At 42.1% G+C, this 20367-nt stretch overlaps 1 protein-coding gene across 1 annotated transcript in view; it reads left to right on the top strand.

Annotated features, from left to right (window-relative positions):
* Positions 1-13390: 13390 nt before the first annotated feature.
* znf385c (zinc finger protein 385C) overlaps positions 13391-20367 on the top strand; it is a 91258-nt gene continuing 84281 nt past the window's right edge. The window contains exon 1 of the mRNA XM_062407256.1: positions 13391-13718. Coding sequence (XP_062263240.1) covers positions 13391-13718 — 328 coding nt within the window. The remainder of the gene's footprint in view (positions 13719-20367) is intronic.

Consider the following 20367-nt stretch of genomic DNA (forward strand, 5'->3'; position numbering starts at 1 on the left):
AGCAGTAAGTCAAGGCCGACATTCAGAATGACAGTAAAGACATATATCAAACAGAACCTAAGTATAGCACCGCCGTGACACCCGGTGACGTGCTCACTTGTCGCCACTGTGTCCACTGATCCATCACACAATTCTAAGAGTGTATCCTGTGGAATATCCAATGTAGAACAACAACAACAACAGCAGCAGTAGTAGTAGCTCATAATTGTTTCACACTAGTGGGTCAGTGTGTCCGTTAGATCCTGTCAAAGGTTTCCCAATTACAAATGGGTGTTAATATCTCGATTTTCTGCTCGAGATGTCACTAGCGGTAAAAAGGGATTTGTCAAACCCTGTTAAAATTTTTGTGAATGTGTTTGGACAAATTACTCTATTGGCGGCTTACCATGTTTCGTTTTTCCTTTTTTTTTTTCTTTTTTTCTATAGGACTGGATAATAAAGCAATAGCATTAATAAATGCAATTCAATTATCATCTATAGCGATATAACAAATCTTCAATTGAAGTCACACATAATTGATCAACTCAGATTTACAAAATGTTTTTCTATTTATCAAGTGTTTACTCAGGAGCACAAATCTGTCTTTACACTGAAAATAATGTGACATTGTAATGATTATTATCATATCAACTCATCTGCAAATGTTTATCTTGATAGAATTTTACATTTTGCTGGAAACATGTTCAGTTGTTATCTGAGTTAAAGAACAACTTCAATTATTGTAAATTGTAGTGGTCAGTCTTCTCTTAGATCAGCCATATTTTGGAATTGCTTAATTTCCCTCTTGTGCCAGAGGAGTATGCTCAGCACCAGACCACATGCCACTTAAGTTTTTTATTAGATCTGTACTCTCACAACTTTTATTTAAGCGTCTCTCTAAACCATTTTGTTTGAACCTGAACACTCGCTCCCTCATGACAAACTTCCTCATCAACACCTCACCAGCTACTGGAAGTTGATCCCCTGCTTCTAAATATCTGTTAGTATGTTAATGCCTCTGCAGCAGTTTAGCCTGAGATCGATGAGCACCAGTTGGCTCTGTCACTACCACTAAGACAGTGATGGAGGGGGGCCTCCATCCGAGCTGTTGTCCCAAAATACATCAGGAAGCCGATTCATAACCAGCCATGAGTTGTCTGTACAGTCGTAAAGGGCATGCAAATTCTGTTTGCCGCCAAGTGCTGAATAATTGATATGGCGATGGAAACTCTTTTCCTACAGCAGTTATTGCTGTTGTGGAGGCAACGGTGAAGTGTTTTGTTATTAATAGCTCGGTAATTGTGACTGGCAACCCGACTGATACACTTCACTCCCTGTGAGAGAAATCGACAATGCACGCACATTATGACACGTCGTACACAATCATGGGATTTCTTGCATGTGCAAATTTCTTGCACATACACACACACACACTTTCTTAGTGTAAAAAGTGTCTGATTTAGCCTAGTTTGACAGTGTTAATAGGTTCCTCTGTGTCTTTTATGAGGTGATAGAAAAAGGGGGAAGATGTGCCAGAGATTGGAAAGGAAGTTGTAGTGGATGTGAGTAGGTGTTGTTTTTACGGCTGGTACTTTTAGTGCGATACATCACTTCATTACACGCATACACACACAGACACACACATGCTGCAAAGTTTTTCCTCATGAGCGTATCCTGACCCCAGTCTTAGCCGGTCCCTCGACCTTCTCACAGCAGACAGCAAATTGGCAACACGCTCAGATGCTCCGTGCCAAGTGAAGGGCAGGACGTGATGGTTAGCGGTCGAGAGACCCAGTGCAGAGAGGAATGTTCAGGGGTAATTTAATTGGTCGACATAGTTCAAAGGTCATTTTGTTTAGGGCAAAATGGCAGACAGGATTTCTATAGACATCACCATGAGGACTATAAGGAAAACGCTGTTTTTGACTGTGTTGTGTGTGTTCGCGTTGCCCACTCTGCCAGTCACGGCACAACCACAGTCCAGAACAGACTGTATCTAAACACTAAAAGCTTTCATGTGTCCCTAGACACCACACAGATGTTATTGCAAGCTGATTTATGACTGGGAATGTGTGTCTATTCATTTGCCTCCTCCCTTCAGCTCCTCAGCTCTGTCTGAGCTTCTTCTGCTTCTCCGGGTTTTTTTGGAAAAACTCCAAGTATCGAATGCGTCTGTTTCCTTCCTGTCGGAGGGTTAAATCGGATCCTCATCGGACACTCGGGATGGATTGTGGAGATTAACAAGAGTTGCCTTTTGCAATTCACCCTCCACCTTCGCTCCCGCTCCTCTTCATCTCTGCCTTCACTTGTGGAGCCGAGTGCAGCCCAGCTCTGATTGCTGCGACTTTGTCAATCACAGCGAGGGTGCCACATTAGAGGCACGGGCTCTGTCTCTGCCATGCAAATACAGCAGAAACAGAATGGAAAAGAAAACACAAAATGCAATTTGTTGTTGGTCTCAGTCACTTAAAGGTATAGCTCAAAAGGGTTTGTTTGTCCAGTCTTGGCTACTGTAAAAAAACATTGCAGCCTCCGTAGAGAGGGCCCGCTCCCAATGTAAATATATAGTATCTCAATATAAATGTCTCATTCTAGGGTAAAAAATACATCAATTTGTAGTATTTAGATGAAACACACTAGGGAAAACCTCACTATGACTATTTTACATTCAAGTTACTGCGAACAGACCTTTAAAGCCTCACATATAAATGGATTTCAAAGACCGGTCAGTTGTGTTGTATAATGACTGTGTTTACTGTTAAATATAAATCAACTCCTAGTTTTTCTTTATTCATGCTAAAACCAATCACCTTAAGCCAGCGCCTCGTTTGTCCCACTTGAACTCCAATACATCCCCTTTGCTAGCAACTCGTTGACACACATGAGGCAAACTAGATTTGATTATCAGATGAGATGAAATCAGAGACACAGACAACAAGTGCAGCGAACATCAGGCCCTCAGTGAGTGACACACAGCTGTGCCTGCGTAATGGCAGGGACTTGCATATGGCCGCCTGTGTGAGGTGCACGTTGAGATACAACACTGTGTGCAACTGAAATGAACTCAGCAGGGACTGTATGCGTCACCGCATTATATTCTCCATGTCAGTCTTTATATAGCAATCTTCCCCTTTCAGCTGATGTTCTCTCTTCCTGTGATGCTCTGCAAAGAGGCAGTTCAAGTCTTATTTTCAAGCACCATTCATTTTACATTATGTGAAAATTGCATAAAGGGAAAACTGGCAGCATGACAGTTACAACAATATACCTTTTCTTAATCTGGTCCAAGGCACAGTCTTTGTTTAAAAAACTATCTAAGAATTATAGAAATTATTGAAATCTAGAGGATTTTAAGCCGATGGGCAAATAGGTGAGTGAGGGAAATCCTATTTTTTTGACGAAACAATTCAGTTTTTATCATCTCAAGTGATAATGTACACTCATGTCAGAGGAATAAACACCACTTCAGCTACAGTATGTGTCGCTGTGGAGTCTCCTACCAGCTCTGGCAGAGTGTGAAATGAAAGTGTTGAGAGTTGTGTGAATTACAGCCCAACGGCCAATAACAATATTGGGTAATAAACAATTTTTAAATACCTATAAATTGGCCCATATTTTAATTGGCAATGATTCCTAAGATATTATTATCAAACCTTTTGTTGAATAAATGTAAATAAGGCTTGTTGTTTGACAGTTTAACTGTTTGACAATTTAAAATGCATATCTTTTTTCATTGCCTATTATCTACATCAGGAGATCTTTATACCATGATGGAAAAATTTGACTAAAACCTTCACCAACCAATATTTGTCTATTACAAAGGGTTGCTTATAATAAATCTGTGGATTGCCATCACCCAACTCTAAATTTCCATCAGCTCTCTGAGGTCATTTTTTGTTTCCTTTACCTCATTCTAGTGGTTGTCTGGCCTGCAGCCCTGGTCTCTTCAGCGCTGTGTCAATGGCAGCAGCAGCAGCATCAGCAGCTCTTTCCAGTGAAACAGGTTCTGACAAAACCACCTGTGCAACACCAGCCTGCACCATATGGTAGACGGACACACCTAGCGACTGGCTTGTGAACGTGGCTGAACAGCAAGCGGCTAAAACACCAGATCAATTCATCAGGAGTTGGTGAAGCTGAAAAAAACTGAAAGGAGATAACAGGTGGCCAGAAACATGACTCAATATGAACTCTGATTTATTTATCAATCTCACCCTTTTTATTTTGTTTTAAAATACCAGTGTTCCATAATGAATAAAATCATGGAATGAGGGTTGAGCATCTTTTGCTTTTTTTGTTGTATACTATGAGTCCAAAACATGTTTCTGCTTGTACGTAGATAGGGATATTTTTTGCAGTGTAGTTACAACTGTCACTCACTGTACTCATCTTCCCTTCTGAATATATATATATATAATTTGTCTCCTCGTCTTTGTGTGTCCTTCTGAGAATCACGGCAACAGAAATAACTTGTGCCCTCGCTCCTCGACAAGTAATCCTCTCTCTTGTCGGAGCTGGCTGCCGGGGCAACTTTTTGGCAAGGACAGCTTTGCATGCCAGCGTCAACACCGTAGCTGATCCCGGGATAATAGAGTTGGACACTCACTGTTTGATACCACAACACACACACACACACACACACACACACACACAAATGCACACAGATGAACATGTGCAGCTGAATCACACTCTCTTTGCCAAATGCTGAAACAGCAGTTTTGCGGCAGCAGAAGCAGCTTTTGGGAGAGCTCTTCTTTTGGGGTTTCCTGTGAGACCACTTCCAGCAGCTGTGATGTTGTGTGTGAATGTGCGTACAGTGTGTAGTTTTTACTCCGTCTCATTTATCTTCTCTGTTTTAAGATGCTCCGTTTTTTTTCCTCCCTTTTCCTGCCAGTTCAACATTTGATGCCAGATGCTTTAAGTTGCAGGCGCTTGGTGCATAAATTTCCCCCCCATCTAAATTACACGTGTTTAGCAGGCAATTTGTGAGCGTGTCTATGTGAGGGAGACCCACTCGGCTCTCTGTGTCTAACGAATTTCCTCCCTGTCATTTACGACAGGTAGTGATGAGGCTAATGCAATCAAATCCTTCCAGTGTAATCACAACTCCGCAGCGGCTGTAAAAGTTCTTGTAGGAGTTCTTGTAAAAGCTGGCATCATCAGGATGTTCCAGTGAGAGGGGATGCGCAGGATACGTGAGACAGGCTGAATCTGGCAGTCAGTTGTTTTCATTTACATTTGGCTAAATATATTGTGGGTATCAGCCTGTTGTTGTTTAATGTGTGTGTTTGCAGCGTGTTAATGTGAAAGGAGGAGAAAGAGGAGCGAGGTGGACCCTGTGTGTTTTTGCTGATCTCTCACCTGTTCAAGTACATTTTTGCAGGTTCCTAGTAGTTTTTTTTATAACTCTCATTATACAAATCACAGCATACATGGAAGTGAAATGTCATTCTACACAGATCAGGGTGCAGGTCACATTTAAAAACAAAATAAGAAACTTAAAGATGCATTATCCATTTAACATTATTATACATTTTTAATTACTGTATTTTTATTTATCCTTTATTTAACCAGGAAGGTCACAAATACCCTTGTTCTGGAACCATTATCATTAAGTCAATTTTATAATAAGGAATGGTTGCATATTTTTTTTATAATACAGTATGTTATACAGACAGTAGATCACAATAGAGTGATATTTAAGATATATACGTTTATCTATGTTGTTCTCTATCATTTGCAGATCCATCATAACACACATCACTGACTGGAGCCTTTTTCTCATAGACAAATTACACCCATCCGCTTTTTTCACACAATCTATTTTATTGGATCAAAGTGAAGTACATGTCAACATTAAAAAGTCTTACGTTACATAATTCAAATAATACTTTGAAGATCATTGTTAAAATGAAACATCCGAAGCCTGTAAGGTTTGATGCTGTCAGCGAAGTTTTTACTATAAAAGCATACTGGCAGTTTTTCAAACCGTGCTGTGACAGATTTAAACAAAGCAATGACTTGTGTGCTGATGTAACGCGAGAAAAGACCGACATGATTGTAGCAATGTCACAACAGCAGGAGCCCTGAACTTTCTCCCCCCTCTCTCTCTCTCTCTCTCTCTCTCTCTCTCTCTCTCTCTCTCTCTCTCTCTCTCTCTCTCTGCCAGTTGTAGGAATCTGTTTAAGTCAATCTTGTCTACATAGTGTGCGGTAAATGCAGCAGACATTCCTCAATTATACATTGGGCTGTGTAAGAGAGTGTGTCTGCTGCACACATCTTCTCCGCCCCTTGAAAAGAAACGGGCCTGGATCTATTCCCATCCGCAGATGCAAGCTGATTCACCGTGGTCTACTTTTTATTTATGGACTAACAATCATCTACCCACATTTAAAAAACATATAAGCAGAACAACATGTTTACACGAAGGGGGCAGGTATCTGCGAGCAGGGAAGGAAGTTCCTTAGGAAATAGTTCTCGGAGTGAATAACCTGCACCTGCACCCAGCTTCCATCCCTCCTCCTCCTCCTCCTCCTCTCTTCAGTCTGTTTCCTCACATCTCCATTATTCATCCTCCTCTGGCTGGAGCTCCCCCTCCGCTGCCCGTTTTGGGAGTGCATGCAATACCTGTTTGTCACACAAGCTGTGTGGGAAAATGACAAAGTTCTGTCACTGCTGTGTGGGCTACGGAGAGAACTATTGGAGCGTATTAGACAGTAATTGCATTGGTGTTTAGAGAAGGAGATGAGATGATAGAGGCACATCATTCTGACTTAGCCTGTTTCAGCCTTTTTAAATTTACACTGGATTAAAGTCTCTTATCGGAGAGCGAAAATCCATCGACTCTCTGCAAAAATCTCTGTCCAGTCAGCGCCGACTTAATCCTGCTCCCCAGACATCTGACGAAGCACACAACACCGTCTGAATCTTACACAACAAATTTGTAATTAAACGATTGAAAAACTTCCCCCAAGACTTTTCCCTGGAGGTGGCAAACTGCCTCATTTCGGCCATGATTTAGTGTAAAAAGTGAGTGAAGGGGGAAGCCAGTGCTCGGCAGGACTCATAATTCTGAGTGGTTCTCTGAGCCATGAATGTTTAAGCCAGAGGTGGCGAATGTCCCTGATGCTATTTCTGAACCCGGTCGTCAGGAAACCTCCGCGTACGCCAGCTACCAATGGCTCCACTCTGCCAGAGTTTTTGTGTAACCCCCCCACCCTCAGCCAGCACATGCCCCCGGGGATGAAGACGGCCACTCGTTATGAAATTAATTGGATTTTATATTTTGTTGAGGACAAATTCCGCATGTCTCCCAGATATTTCTCGTTACTGTCGAGATGATGCCGCTGTTGTTTTAGATGCTGCATAACGTGTCGGGTGTTTTTGCTGAAGCGGGCAAAACGTGACAGGAGGCTGACGGCACCGGGCAAAGCAGATAGTAAAATCACCTCCTTTGGACAAATTGCCATCCAAAATGTCTGCCCCTTATCCTCATGTGTGTGTTGTTGGTCGATTGTGCAATGTGTGTGTGTGTGTGTGTGTGTGTGGGTTGTGACTGTGGCTGAGCCTGGGCTTGTCGGTGTCTACATATATCTAGTGTTGTATGGAACTGCTCCCAGTGTCTGTGGTTACTCTTACTGGGCAGTTCCCCCAGTTGAGTTTGTGGCGAAATGTGAACAAGGCAAATATAGGCTTGTTTTCCTGTACAAAGCTAACTTTAGCTTTCTTGAGACGGACGGATGTTTGAATAGTTGTGCAAAAGCTGGGCTGGGCTTTTCAGTTTTGTGGTTGAAAAATGAATGGGGCCACACCAGATGGAGTCGGCCTATTCACTGCAGTAGTTGTGTGCTTCTTTGCAAATTGTAAATCTTGGTATTTGGCTTCAGGCCCTCATGTTAGGCTTGGTCGGGTACATAACACAAGCACAGGAATATTTGTAAACAAGAGATCTACATTCATGTTTACATCCTATTTAAAAGAAATATGTTTATTTTCTTTATTCAAAGTGTACATGCCATATTTCTTTGTGTTTTCTTTTTATTTAGTGATTTAGAATAATGTACATTAATGACCAAACTGTAAAATATTAAACCTCAATAAAAATTCTTAGGATTTAGAAATTAAAAAAAAATATATATATATATTCTAAATTGGCAGATATGTCATTAGCAAGGTTTTTACACCTTAACATCGAACCCCAAATACCCATATCAATCAGGCTCTATTCAAGATGCATATTTGCTCCAATTTTTTTATTTTTTCCAAAAGGTCATATGCAGACATCACATTAACATCAGCAGATATTTCTCCTCATCTTTAATGGACACGCTGTTAAATAACATCCTCATCTTTACGTGCGAGGAATTCATATGTTTACTGTGCCATAATTTGTCACAGGAAAAATGCCAGGATCTTTGACCTCAGATGGGTTGGACATTTCTCTACTTGAGTTTGTCTGGATGTAGCAAATACTCATGAATTATTGTCTTCGTCTGGTGCTCTCCAGTATAACCAGTATGTTGTGTTCTTTGTGTGTCAGAAATGTGCAGCTACTCCAAACTGAAGCAAATAAAAAAATCCTTAAAACCTTTCCATGAAAGCCTTTGCACTTACTGTTGCTCTGACATTGAATGTGGAGTTGGTGTGTTGATGCTGAATGTTTGTTTGTTGGATCATCTCTCTATCGCCTGGTATTTTAAATCATAAGTCACTCTTTTAACCTTCTATCTCCTTCACTGCTTTGCTCTAAATTGTTCTTTTACCTTTATCTCTTCCTACACTCTCTGTCCGATATGTGAACCAACCTGCGCAGGTTTACACACACACACACACACATACACACACACACACACACACGCACACACCCATACACACACACAGATGCAAGAGACCCACACTCCCACATGCACACTAATGCAATGTCGCCTCAGTGATAGAATCAGTGTGAGGCTGTATCTCCCCAAGCAAAACTATTTTTTGTTTTTTTAACAACACCCAGGCATGCACAAGGGCAAACAAACACATGCACGTAAGTAAACACACACACACACACACACACACAAAAACACACGGAGGGAATAAATCCCCTCCCTGTGCACCAGCAGAGAACTGCTGCAAACAAAGATTAGAGAAAACACTTTTATGTGCCTCTGCTTTTTATTTACTCTCGGCCGTGGTGGGGGGCTCGGTGTGAGGGGTTCTGCAAACACTCTGTCCGAACCCGAGACTCCCGAGTCGACCGTACCGGCTGAAGTTGAAGCTTCTATTCTAAAAAGCAGAGTGGTATGTTGTGTATAATCGCACTCATTAGGGAACTGTAGCCTGGACTCTCCATAATCAGTCCTGATGCACTGGACACAAAGACACGGAGCTTCAAAGACCTCAGGCCCGTTCTGTAGTTGCAGTAATGACAATACAGCAGTAATGTCAGTAATGATACTTTGATGATGCCAATTATACACAGCCCTTTGTGCACCCTTCACCCATCTCTCGCCTCCTCTCCTCCTCCCTATCACTTATGAGGCTCTTTCTGTCTCCCACAGAACTTATAAAAGCCCGGAATGGAAAGGGAGATTTGTATCTATATTTTGTATTTAAGAAGGTCATGAGATGGTGTGTGTGGTCCACTAAGCAGAAGGTCGGTTGTTCGATTCCCAGCTCCTCCAGACTAGATTCTGAAACCCAAATTGCCCCTGAAGGCTGTGTGTGAATAGTGTGATAGAAAAGAGCTTCATTATATGAGTGTGTATATGAATGTGTGAATGTGACTTGTACTGTAAAGCACTTTGAGAGGTCTTTAGAAGAGACACTTCCTTGCACAATCTTCTCAAAGACATGCTTCTTATGATAATGTGGTGCTGATTTGCCAAAGATGCAATCATCCATCATCTATCTATCATAGCCCAAAATTAAGACTTTACTCTTCTAAAATGTGTAATATTAGGACTTTATTATTATAATCTCAGTGGCCCTATTATGTCATGAACAAAACATCGTCATCCACCGACATAGTGCTCACAGTGCTTACTGTCAGAACGGCTCAAAAGTCAAGGAATCCTAACAACTGGTAATTGAGCATCCAACGGTTGAGTTTTTTCTCTGGCTATCTTCTCCCTTTGTCTGTCTATTCATCGACAGTCTGTGCTTAATATGTATGTGTGTTCTGCCTCCTGTTTTGTTTGTCAGCTTATTTTAAATTTCATATTTGTTGATAGTGTCTGTTTGCATAACGGAGGTCAGTCAATGTTCTCTGGGCGACAGAGGATATATTTAGTCCAGTCAGAATGCTTCTGTTTACTGGTGCATGTTTGCAGAATCGCGTACTCCTTGTTTACAGAATCAGAGGCAGCTCGTGCTTGTAGCTGCACACATGGCTGCGTGTGTGTGAACAGTCCACACATGTGCTGAAGTATCTGTATAATATGTGGTCATGTGATGTTTGTGCACCTGCCAGTGCCCACCCTACCTCATCAGCATGATGTAGGGGCTGCTAACATGCTTGCAGTGTTTGTACTGGTCCATCTGGAATCCAATTTCTGGTCGTACCAGGAAGAACGACGCCCTCATGCCAACCGTGGGGCCACAGTGGATGGGTGGGGAAGGCTTCTTCAAGGTGGGCCGGTGGTTGGAGCTGGTTTGAACTTGGGGACAGTTCTGTAGTATTTCAGGATCAGTGAGCAGGAGGCACAAGATCATAAATAGAGTTTTTATTGCTGAGCCACAAAGCTCAGTGTGCCGGGGTCTTCCAGCAAGATCTCAGCAGTGATTGATGGTTCCCATGAGGGGAGGAGGTTGTGCAGTGCAGGCGTGGGTGGGTGGTGGGAGATAAGGCCACATGAGACAGCAGAAACAGTCGACATGGCAAGGCTGGCAGAGCCTCCCGCCCTCCCTCCCTCTCCTCCCCCCAGGGGTTACCCCCTGACTATGTCCCGGCCCGAGTCATCCCACAGATCTCTGTGAGGACACACAGCATGGGCTCTTGTCTCGCCCAGCTTCTACCAAGAGCTGAAAGAGTCTTGAAAGTCTCTGCAGGACATTCAGCACAAACACACTCAGATACCTGCAGGTGAAAGCTATCAACACCTTTTGTCCTGGTGAGCTTTCAACCAGCAGGGGGATTCATGGCCACTATAGTTACAAGTAGCTTGTTCATTCACTCCAGGCACCTAAAGTGCAGGACATTCAGGGTGTTGGTTTATGGAAACAGCATCAGACAGGATATCAAGTTCTTTCTCTGTCCAACAACACTGCTGCAACTTTTTTTAGAGCCCTATTAGAGAGCACCTATAGAGAAAGACCCTGGATTTTTTGTTAACATTATTCCTAAATAATCTTTCAAAAATCGGATTAAATGTAATTCACATCCAGTCTTAAAAAATGTCCAAATTTGCCTAATTTAATATAAATGGAAACCATATTTGCACTCACCAGTTTGACAAAGTTCCCCTGTGATAAACAAGCTCACAATCAGAATAACGATGATATAGCATCTGCCCAGATTAGTGTCATGTTGCTTTATATAGGTTGCCCACTAAGGTAAGCTCTATTTATTTAAATTTCACAAAAAACTACAATAACATCTGGAGTTAAATGTTGTCAGGTCTGTTGCTGGTCGTCTGTGCCAGGCTGGCTGCTATTTTAGTGGTGATGCCTACTCTGCAGAAAGCTTACCCTTATCACAAAATTGCCAACAAGAGGTCAAGACCCACTTTTGCAGGTCAAATACTGGACAAACGTGTTATCTCCAAAAACATGAATAAGGTTGGGGTAGTTGTGTGTTCTATAAGCAACCGACTCTTCATTACAGAGGGTTGTGAGGGCTGCTCTGTATGTTGCATTCTGTAGGTCTTCAATCAGGAGTTTGTTTTTACAACGATTCTAATTTGGGGTGCGTATCTGAGTCGTTTGGCGGGCGTGCGCCGACGCTGCGTGGTCGAGGACCACAGAGATTTTTTTTCATTCGGTGCCAGAGAGCAGTGTTGCTCGCAGCTTTCGAGAAAACATCTGATGGAGCCTCTTGAGTGCTCCCAGATTGGCAACATGAATAGCAGCTTTCATAGAGGCTGCTAGCCCTAATGTGTTTTTTAACTGTGTGTGTGTGTGTGTGTGTGTGTGTGTGTAGGACAGAGAGTATTTTCATGCATGTAGGTATGTATGCATCACAGACTCCACTTCACTTCATTTTGGTCTCTCTCTCTCTCTCTCTATGTGCGTGTGTGTGGCTTCAGTATTTACGTAAATAACTGGAGGCGGAGGCGATGAGCCAGCCGCAGAAATGCACAGCTGGGTGTATTTCAAAGACTTTTGTATCTCTCTTCCAATGCTGATGTCTCCAACCTTCACAGTGCCACTGCGGACCCGACTTTTCATTTATTTACAGAGACAGTAGCTGAATAGGAAACAAACAGCTCCTCTTTGTGCCGAGGTCCGTCCCGCGAAGGCTTCCTCCTCACACCACATGAGCTCTGCTGGAAAACCTGAGGTGCTCCAGCTGCAGCCTCATTTGACAGAAATGTGTTTGCTCCCTGCTGACCCCCATCATATCCATCACTTAGGTCTTTATAGTTGTGCAGACATGATGGAAGAGAGAGGCGTTCCAGCTTGAGCGCTGATACCTTATATCCAATGCAGCTGCTGCTACTCAGGTGTTTCTGTATTTTAGCTATTCTACTTTGAACTTTTATGTTTGCTTGCTTATGGCTGCTTCACGTGTAACATACTCCTGGGCTGTACACAGAGGCTGCACGGCTACTGCTGCTACTGCAGGAGCGAGCATGGAGTGAAGTGAAGGGGCTTGACAGAGGGGCCTCACTGGTCCTCAGAGAGCAGCACTGCAGCCCTCTGTCTCCCCCAAGTGGCGCGTGATCACACCCCAGGACCACCACCACTTGGGCGGAACTTGGTGCAGTGGGGAACATGTATGCAGTGGTGCCCAGCGCTGTCTACTTCTGATGTCTTCATGTGCACGTGCAGGAGGTGGCACTGTGTTCGGAGGGGCGATGACAAGCCCGACTTGCATGAGACCGCCAGCTCCTCTACAAAGCTTTTTGAATCAGGCAGGGGTATTTTTGCCAGTGTGTCCCCGGTGGCTATCAAGTTTTAACAGGGCGGCTTTGTATGCCGGGTGAGTCAGGTCAGACCAAGTTGGGGGAAAACAATTCCTCCATCAGTAAACATGGCCTCACTCCTGTTTCTCCCTGAGTTGCACATGCTAATGCAGGGGTGCCTTGAAAAGGGAGAGAGCATCTGATGTATACTCTAGAGAAAACTTGTGGTTTGACGCCTTAGATGTAAAATAAACCTGTACTATATAGAAATATAGATCTGTCCTCCTGCCCAGTATGTTGTATCTTTCTCTCTATAGCTGCCTCATGATTTTTTTTTGTCCTCCTCCACTTCTTCTATCACAGGTATGAAACGTCCGTTCAGTACATCAGCCCTGCCGAACACCGACCTGGACAGGAGGGGGTTCGGTGCAGCACTGGGAGGTCAGATGGACTTGGAGCCTTGCTTTGAAACCCAGGACGAGGGTGCAGTACCGGACGAGCACTCACCGGGGGGCGCCCTGCCTGCTGCACTCTGCAGACCCAAAAGGGAGAGGAAGCAGCGCAGCTACACGCTGTGTGAGGTCTGCAACATCCAGCTCAACTCAGCCGCACAGGCCCAAATTCACTACAATGGCAAATCCCACCAGAAGAGACTCAAGCAGATCAGCAATGGCAAGACGCCAAGCACCACAGGTAGGCCCCGAGCGCTGTTTGACCGACCGCTTGTTTGTTCATTGTTTTCAAAATTAGATGTTTACCCGGAACATTGGATAAAGTGCTCTGCGGCTGGACTGGTAACACTGTGTAGCACAATAGGGCCGTGCAGATTACCGGAATCCCACACACTGTTCACAGCACACTGTCACCAGCCTCCGTGTGCCAATTCCCCAAGACTTGTACTCAATAGAAGTTAAACAAATTGGATTCTATTTGCTGAAATGTGTTCAGTGAGAGCCTTGGGTTGAGGACACACACACACACTGTGGAACCAAACTGAACCAAGTCAGAAAATGAGACGCTAATTAAGTGCCGGTTGTGTGAGATGGTTGTACTCCTGGAAGTGAGGCTGCTATGGAGTGCGTTTGGACATTTGTCATTCCAGTCACAGCCTCGATTAGGACTCTACTGCAAGGGAATCATTCTCTCAGTTGCATTTGAGCCGCTCAGCCTCCTGCCCTCTCTCTTTCTTCAGCCTTGCCAAAAGGATGCACACCAAACAAAACACAAGAAAAGCTCCCTGTGATACAACAAGATCCAACACCCCTCCAAAGGCATGGATATAGAAATAAAAAAATACTTTGAAACACCATTTCAGGTTGTTAACTGTCATGTGAGTGGATCTTTAGTAGGGATAGGTCGCCTGAAGGCTGAGGGGTCACATTAGGTGGCTGCTCAATCTGTTTTCCAAACTGAGAAAAAAGGAGACCGTGTCTGAGTCAAACAGGTTTTGGAGGCTGCAAGGCTTCTGACTGAATTAACCAATCCCGTGGCCTCTACCTGCCCCACTGTCAACAGCCAGCAGGGACTCGTAGCTAATTTGTCCGGATACAGTTTGTTCCAAAGTCTGCATTTAAATGGGTGTGTCTGTGTTCTTTGGCATTCCTCCTGCCAACATTTAAAACTGGTATTTTCTCACATCTGCATATTTAATTTCTCAAAGGAAGAGGAATAATCTGGTCATTGTGTTCGATGTCATGTCCTGGAAATATATTTCTAAGGTGGACTGATGCTCAAAGAACGAGGCTTGTTAATGAGAGTAATTTTTAAGAGAGCTATGGGAGTATATGCAAATTCTAGGTATCCTTGACCAAGACCCTTAAAGAGCAACCGCTCCAACATGACCGCTCAAACATCATTGAACAAGAGTATGTTTATTCTTGCAGTATTTATTCTATTTCTAATAATGTTCTAGTAGATAAAAATGCCACCAAGTACATTAAATACTAAAATTTGCTAATTCTGATGAATTTTCAAGTTACAGTATGTAGTGCTCTACAAGAGAATACAACAACAATAAAACATCAGCAAGCAAAGCATGGTGGCCTCTATTCACCAATCAGGCTCTGGGAAATACCAGAGGAATGTCAGCTGATCTCATAGGAAGTAAGTAAATCATTGATATACACAGGGGCCTAGTTGTGTAAAGCTTTAAAAGTCTGTAATAAATTCTCAAATCTACTCGCCAGTGTTGCGAGGCTTGAATCTGTAATGTTTCCTTTCACCAGTAATAATCTATTACTGGCTGCACCAATCCAAAGCAGCCACCTCTGTAGAGGATGTACAGGGTTTACTCTTTGAAATGAACTTGAGTTGGAAAAAGCAGGATTCTTCTCAGCACATGATTTGTCTTGAGGAAAGTAAATGAGATAATGATGATTTGTACTTGTCAAAACAAAATTAAGATCATTGTGTTTTCCATCTATGCTCACCTCAATCTGTAGTGACATGAAAAGATGAGAAGAGCTGTGTTTTGTGTGAGTTTAGATTTGATTATACATTGTGTGTGGTTGCGTTTGGTCTGGCGTAATGAGTGTGAGGAGCGTAAAGCCAAGGATTGTGATTAATTAGTCGCTCTGTGAAAGTGGGCGACGGGTGACACATTGCTGGTGTCAGACGTGGTTGTAGGAAATGTTTCATCGCACTACGTGAGTGCCCCGTAATTCAGTTTTCTTAGAATCACACATCATCATTCGCTTGGCATCAGTTAAGCGTCGGCTTTGTTTATTTACTCTCCATTAGGTTTTAGTCACAATAATCTGTCTTGTGTTTAAATCAAACTGGGATTATTTGATTGAGGGCGACTCACATCAGGCTCTTGGTACATTTGCAAATACCTGCAGTCCTCCAGCGCCTCTCCAAAATTTCACTGACAATTTATTTCAGAAGTACAAACATCTTTACCAGTAGTACTTGCTTTTTCATGTCCAATATTACTGTTTAGCATTATACTATGTTCAATATCACGGTGTATTGCTTACATGTGGAGACTCCAGTTATCACTCACTTCAGTTCAGTGCTGGTTAACTCATGTAACTTACTCAAGCTCATGATATCTACAACATCATTCTGACTAGTTTAAACTCAATTTAAGGAATCTTGATTTTAGGTGAGGTAAAAATATCTTGAACTTGAATTGTGACCAGTCAAAATTAAATTGTATTAAATTGTCTAACTCATACAATAGGTATAATTATGTTACAGATATGTCTGTATTACAACGTACGTATAGAAAGAGCGTTGTGAAAGAAGCCGTGGAAGTTGATTTTTGTAATAAACTGCTAGAAAGGATACAATGTAGCTTCAGTCTTTTTAACCGATTCATTATCGATACATAAAAATGAAAGACTGACAGCTTAATGGATTATATATATAAATAGTTGCTGGTAACAGTCTGAACCACAGTCCAGACCAATCAAACTGAACCATGGTTTGTTTGATTTGCAGTGAGTAAACTTTATTTATTTATTCTTGATAGGTGGACTTTCAGACCAATTGCAGGGTTTTGAGATGGCATTAGGCGTAAAACAAAGACAAAATAATTGGAAGGCGCTCGCAGGATTACTGTGTCTTCACCTACGATGATGTAATGTTTAAGCTACGAGGATTCATTTTGCAGATGGTAATACCATGATGATATTATCGTGCCTGCAAGGAAACAATTAATATCCAGTATAAACAGACATCAGCCCAAGTAAGTGATGACAACAGGACGCATGTCATTAAAAAGTCTTTAGCTTGACCCTGAAATTACAACGTGAAACCAAAACTAACAGATCAAATGTGAGAAAGGATACAAAGATATGAAGCTTGTTTCAGACTTTCAGGTGTGAAAAGAGAAGTGCTGTTTAAATACAGTAAATGGACCATCATCATCTGACTTTTTACAAACAAAGACAACATCTAGTAGCTTTGCCAGCATTGTTAGGAGGCCGTCATCTGACTCCTTTGAATCTTCATGTGATTAATCCAAGTTCGTTATTTGTTTAGTTTTGTCTGAAGCATGAGTATGAAATATGTATTTGATAATGGAGTTGTGTTTAGTGCCTACTTTGTCATGCAGCAGTGATGACAATTGATCAAATTACTATTGTTTTGCTTCATCAGACAACGCACACAGAGAAACAAACAAAGAGAACACATGGCTCTTGTGAAGCAGAAATGTAGTGACCATAGGGAAGAGGAGTGCATCATCTGCTTGAGTTTGTCTGAAGTGTAAATGATGCATTTTTGTAGAGAGCAGGGGGGAAAAAAGACAATTTGGTTGCTTTTCTCTATGTGGGCAGTAAAAACGTGTGGAATAAGTTCTGAAAATGCCAACGTTGACAGAAAACTTTCCACTGTAAAATTTCCCATTTATCTCCAGGCCTGAGATCAGCACATAAGACTGACACGTACTGAGCTAAAAGGTCTTTTTACTATTTATACACAAAGCACTATAGGCCCGACATTTTGCTGGGATGTTTATATGCAAAAAGTGTTATATGACTGTCTTCTTCCGTGTGTGCATATGTGTTTTCCTTTTGCTTGTCTTTCTTTGTGTATAGCAACAGAACATGGAACAGTTCCTCATACAATAACCTTTATATACTACATTTCAGCAGCCGTCTCTAAATTATCCAAGAAAATATAGGTTATGTTTTTGCTGTTGTTGTTGTTTTTATTGAAACCATTGTCAATCTGTTGCAGAGACATCTCGTCAGGTGGAGCTGAGAGATATTCTGTTGTTATCATTCATTCCATTGTTGTCAAAGGAGGAGAGTCCGTAAAAACCACTACAACAGCGTTCTCTTGATCTTCTATAGCACAACATTTATTTAGTAAATTTTATATGTGATGAAATATATATATATTTGTACTGGTCTTTAAACTTTTGGTTGTGTTTTTTAACACAACTGATTCGGTTCCTGCAGTTCATTCATACCATGTCTGTGCCCTCAAATCGTTATAGCCTTTTTTGCTGAAAATAACAATTTGACACTTTCCACCAAAACCTATTGAGTCATGACTTGCTAGAAATTTGAGGCACAGCCTTATTTATAAGTGGTCATCACCTGTTATCTGAAAACATCCTTTCAGCAGAAGTGACTCAAAAAATCTGACCTTTGAAGAAGCCAAGTTAGTCGAAGCTCCAATTTAACTTGAATGAATTACTGACAGAAATAATTTAAATCATACTCTACATCTTAAGATCGCATGAATTCTGAATGATACTTTATATGATTATAACAATATTATTGTTTAACAATATTATTGAAATATATTATTGTGTCAGAGTTAAGGGCCCCCTTGTTAAAACAGATGTACAGTGGCAGGCAGATGGCAGGCTGCTTGGTTTTTGTTAGTCTCTTCTTCCTGCTGGATCTTTGAATAACAAACTGAATACAGACAGAGAACTGGTCAGTTATTTCTCCTTTTGGCGCAACAACGGAGAACAACCCACGTGCATGTCAGCGGTCAGGTTGCTGCCAGCTGTAGTCCGCTCTGCTGCATGTTCAAGTGCAACAGAAAACACGAGGTGATGCTGTTTGATCATTCAGACGTTGTCATCAGCAGCTCTCTGAGGTGGGTCTGGTGGTTTCAGGGTGAAGGACCAGCGAGCATGAAAAAAACCTCATCAATTCTGTAATAGAGCAGAAACTTGTTTTATATGCAACACAGCATGCGTCGTCTAAATTCCCTGTTATGGTTCACTGCTGCAGGTGTTGTGGACCATATACATGAAAGTTTTGTGGGTGTGTGTTTGTGTGCCGTGTTGTGTTGTGCAGTGCTGTGTTGTGTTGTGCTGAAATTTGTGGTGTGCAGATTCTCTCTGACATGCAGTCACAATCACACAGCCTTATCTCTGCTCACCTTCTGCTGACTCCCTCAGGCAGCCAGCCCTGCTGTGTCCTCAGCTTCACCACAGCTTTGCTGCTGGGTGTGTGTGTGTGCATGTGTGCATGTTTGCGTGTGCGTGTGCATCCTGGATGTCTGAATATTTTTAAATTTTTAATGCTGCAGAGTCTGTAGCTTGTGTTTTGGAAACATGAATACGTGCTTTGGTGCATCTGTGTTTACATCGGCCCACATATGTACCGTACAAGACGTCTGTCTCTCGTATGGATGTCCGTCGGTTTAAAGACTCAATCAATGAAGAAAATAACATGTTTTTCCTTTAAAGTGTATTTTTGTGTGTGTGCATGCATGTGTACGTGTGTGTGTCTGTTTCTCCCAGCGAATCGTCTCCATGTCGGCGAGCGTTGCCCTCCCTCTCTGCTTCACTGAACTGACAGTCGGCCCAGGCTCTTTTTTTTCCCTCTCTCTATCCTGTCTCCCGACCTTCCTCTTTCCTCTTCCTCTTCCTCTCCTCTATTTCCTTCTGGCGTAGACATGTGCTGAAGCCAGTCTGCCGAAAAGATGAATGTGCCTGTGATTAAGATATTTCACTCTGTCATCCGTAGAATAATATGTGGAGAAGCTTCCTGGCGGATCTCAGGGTAGAGAAAGGATCCAGATGTTTGGGTGACGATGTGAGCTCGGTTGCTGATTTATTCAGTTCATGGCCTTTTCCTGACTCGTTTAATGTCTCACAATAGGTGGTAATAAAAATTTGCTGTTTAAACCGGCAGCTTACTCTCTTTGTTATACATTCATTTTCAAAGGAAGGTGGTTGGATGCAGATGAAGTTTTAGTCACCACCAGGCTGAAGCAAAAAGAGTTGATTTAGCAAACAAAAACCTAACAAAAGAAGAACTTCAAGTATTTTTTGGTTGTGATGGTTCTTTTATACCTGCTAATGTTGGCTATATTTCATCCTGTCAAGAAAGAAAAACTGTGGCAACGCTTGCAATCTTTCAATGCCACTGCAAAAAAGTAAATAAAAAAAACTCCAGCAGAGCAGGGAGTGCTGGTGGGTCGTTATTTTACAGATGCACAGATGAGAGCCGATTTACATCATCAAAAAAAATCTGCCTTGTTCAGTAATTGTGTTGTTTATTATTGTGAAAACAGAAAATCGAGTCCAGATGCAATTTCTTTTTCTACTTATCTCAATATATCCGTCTCTCTGGGAAACACCTTCAGAAGACTTGCGACACGTTTTTTTTTTGCCGTCCACTTGATTTGTCATATGAGAGGTTTGATTGCTTGAATGTGTTATAGCTGTGGCGTTAATATATGTTTTTGCACTGATCTGCTTCCTCACAGGTTTTGTATGTTACACACTAAAGGTATCACATAGAGTTCAGAACAAGACTCAAGGACACATAACAAAAAACCAAGCTCCATCATGCTTTTAGAAGGAGAGTCAGCTCAAAAAGACAAAGAACATAAATTAAATACATCTTTTTTTCTCAAAGATGAC

This window comes from Platichthys flesus, chromosome 16, assembly GCF_949316205.1.
Source record: "Platichthys flesus chromosome 16, fPlaFle2.1, whole genome shotgun sequence".
Taxonomy (NCBI): Eukaryota; Metazoa; Chordata; class Actinopteri; order Pleuronectiformes; family Pleuronectidae; genus Platichthys; species Platichthys flesus.